This window comes from Hydra vulgaris, chromosome 05, assembly GCF_038396675.1.
Source record: "Hydra vulgaris chromosome 05, alternate assembly HydraT2T_AEP".
Taxonomy (NCBI): domain Eukaryota; kingdom Metazoa; phylum Cnidaria; class Hydrozoa; order Anthoathecata; family Hydridae; genus Hydra; species Hydra vulgaris.
The window spans coordinates 25,397,702-25,400,763 of NC_088924.1; the positions used below are offsets into that span (position 1 = coordinate 25,397,702).

Consider the following 3,062-nt stretch of genomic DNA (forward strand, 5'->3'; position numbering starts at 1 on the left):
AATACATAAAAAAAATATCACGCACGCTCTCATTTTTAAAATTTATAAGTAGAGTTTTTTTGTAAAATCCATAATGGTAGCCAACTTTTCTTACGTCTATCGTGTTTGTATAGCATTAAAAAAGTAGCACCGAATATATATATATTTTTTTATGTCTATATTATGTCTGATTGTTTTTTTAATAATTGCCTTTCCTTTGGCTAATATAAAAAAGGCCGAAAAATGCCAATATGAAAAGATTTTCGCAAAACTGACATTTTTCAAACGCCCTGCGCCCACACTAGATGAACTTTTTAAGAAAAAAAAAATTATTCACGTCTCTTCTAATACCCTAATACATAAAAAAAATGTTGCGCGCGCTCCCATATCCAAAATTTTAAAAGTACGACCCACCCTATTGTATATGTTATATATGGAACATGTATATGAAATATTATGAATATATTCTTTAGATCGGAGCAAATATTTTGACCAATCAAATTAGGGAGCCATTCCTGTAAAAGTCTTAGATTTTAGGTTTTATTTACCTAAACTTTATTTACCGCCATTGTTTTTAATTTGTTTATAGTATTATAGTTTACTAACTTTGTTAATTTATTTTTATGTTATTCTTAAGTAAAACATATACCGAGAGTGTTAAGTAAAACATGTACAGAGAGTAAAACATAAAATTATATTATTTTTTGTTATACATTCAATGTGTAAATAAAAATTTTATTTATTTTTATTAACTAACTTTTATTTTATTAATTTTATAAATAATTAAATAATAAAAAATTTTATAATTTTATAACTGTATTTTATTAAATACAGTGTTTTTTATTAACACATTGATTGTATAATAATATGTTTTGTTATTGTAAATGTATTATAATACATTTACAATAGTTACCCTGTGTGTTACACACAGGTTTGTAATAGGTAAATGTAATAGGTAAGTGTATTATAATACACTTACCTATTACATTTACCTGTTACATTACTGCATTTAATAATTAACCTGTATGTAACACTCAAATTAATTATTATAAATGTATTATTATACATTTACAATAATTAACATGTATTATTATTAGGTATGTTACATGAAATTTTTAAATTCATCAAATTCTGGGTTTTTATATATCATTAAAAAGAGCTTCATTTCAATATTCCAAAAGTGAAAAAATTTTCAAAATTGAACCACCCTACAAAAAGTTATGACGTTTTAAGTACCGATTTTTTGATATTAGGATTTGTTGAAGAAACTGTGGTCAAAATAAAGTTTTTATAAACTAAAACTATTATAACTTAATCAATTCTTATCCAAAAGTTTATATCTTGGTATCAAAAGATAGATACAAGAGTTATCTACAAATTTATAAAGGTCTCTAGATTACAGGCCCATCCGGGGGCAAGAGGGGGCACAAAACCACCATTCATACCGGCAATAAAGACTAACTATATTATATATATAAAAGTGTTTTTTTAATGAAAATGTAAATTTTTATATACAAGATGTTTTGTAATAGACCTTCTCGCGGTTGCGAAATGCATCTTGGGTAATCAGGGCAAACAAACAACAAAGTTCGCTTTATTTAAATCGAAGCTGAAGACCTACTTCCTATTATTTTTATTATCTAGTGCTTAGATTTATGGTTTGATGTTTTATATTGTGAATTTTTTATTATTATAGATAAAGAAAATATAACTATAAAATGCCAAACTACCGTTGCTGTGTTGCTGGTTGTAATAACGATTCTAGGTATCCGGATAGGTTACTCAAAAGAAGTCAAGTAACAGAGCTAAAATTTCATTATTTTCCTAAAGACTCTGAAAAAAGACATCAGTGGGTAAATCAAGTTGGAAAAGGTTTACTAAATTTTGCAGTTTCTGATAATAAAGTGGTTTGCTCTAATCATTTTGAGTTTGGAAAACCTACTTTTGCTTCACCTAATCCAACTTTGTATTTGAATATTCGTAATGCATATAAGGAATCTCCTACAAAAAGAAGAAAGCTTAAAAAATTGGATCTTATTGTGGAATCAGATTCAAACAGTTTCTCTACAAGTTTAGCTATAGAAAGTGAAACTTGTAATAAATCTATTCAGTGTAATGAACCAATACGAGAATCAATGATTTTTGCTAATTTAACTAGAGATTCTGATGTTCAATTTTTTACTGGCCTAGCAAATTCAAATATCTTTGAAATGTTATTTTCTTATTTGCAGAGGAAAGGAAATATAATGCACTACTGGAAGGGTAAAAAAAATACAACTAAAGACTTATCTTCGCCAAGAGATTTAAAAACAATATCATTAAAATCTCTAACATTGCAGCAAGAATTTCTTCTTGTAATGATGCGTTTACGCTTAGCTCTTTTAACTGAAGATCTTGCTCATTGTTTTATGATTTCTTCTTCTGTAGTCAGTTCAGTATTTATAACATGGATAAAACTATTTTCTCTTGAGTTAAAATGGATTATACATTTTCCAAACAGAAATATTATAAAAAGAAATTTACCAACCATGTTCAGAAAGTACTATCCGAAATGCTCTGTAATAATTGATTATTCTGAACTCTTTATTGAAACACCGTCTAGTTTGGACATAGCTGCAGCTTGTTGGTCAAATTATAAACACCATTATACTGTAAAATATTTAGTTGGAATAACACCCAATGGTGCAGTTTCTTTTTTGTCTAATTGTTATGGTGGCAGAGCTAGTGATGTTTTCATAGTTAAAGATTGCGGATTTTTGAAATATTTACAACCTGGTGATCAAGTTATTGCAGATAGAGGTTTCAAAATTAAAGATCTTCTAGCATTTTACCAGTGTAACATTGCTATTCCCCCATCAAAACATACAAATTTTCAGATGACATATAATGATGTACAGGAAACCTCAAAAATTGCAAATGTTAGAATTTATGTTGAGCAAGCCATAGGGCGTATGAAAAACTTTCGCATATTAAAAAATGAAATGCCAGTCACATTGTTGCCCTTATGTGATAATATTATTACAGTATGTGCCATATTAACAAACTTTATGCCCCCACTTTGCATTGATGAAAACAAAGCATAA

The 3,062-nt window shown here is 27.7% G+C and overlaps 1 protein-coding gene across 1 annotated transcript; it reads left to right on the forward strand.

The window, feature by feature from the left end:
• Positions 1-1,697: 1,697 nt before the first annotated feature.
• Positions 1,698-3,062, forward strand: LOC136080286 (uncharacterized). Its single transcript, XM_065796903.1, has one exon. The coding sequence runs from the start codon at positions 1,698-1,700 to the stop codon at positions 3,060-3,062; it is 1,365 nt and encodes a 454-aa protein (XP_065652975.1).

Bases quoted from the DNA above. Each gene is read 5' to 3' on its own strand.
- LOC136080286 (XM_065796903.1), top strand. From the start codon at position 1,698: ATGCCAAACTACCGTTGCTGTGTTGCTGGTTGTAATAACGATTCTAGG.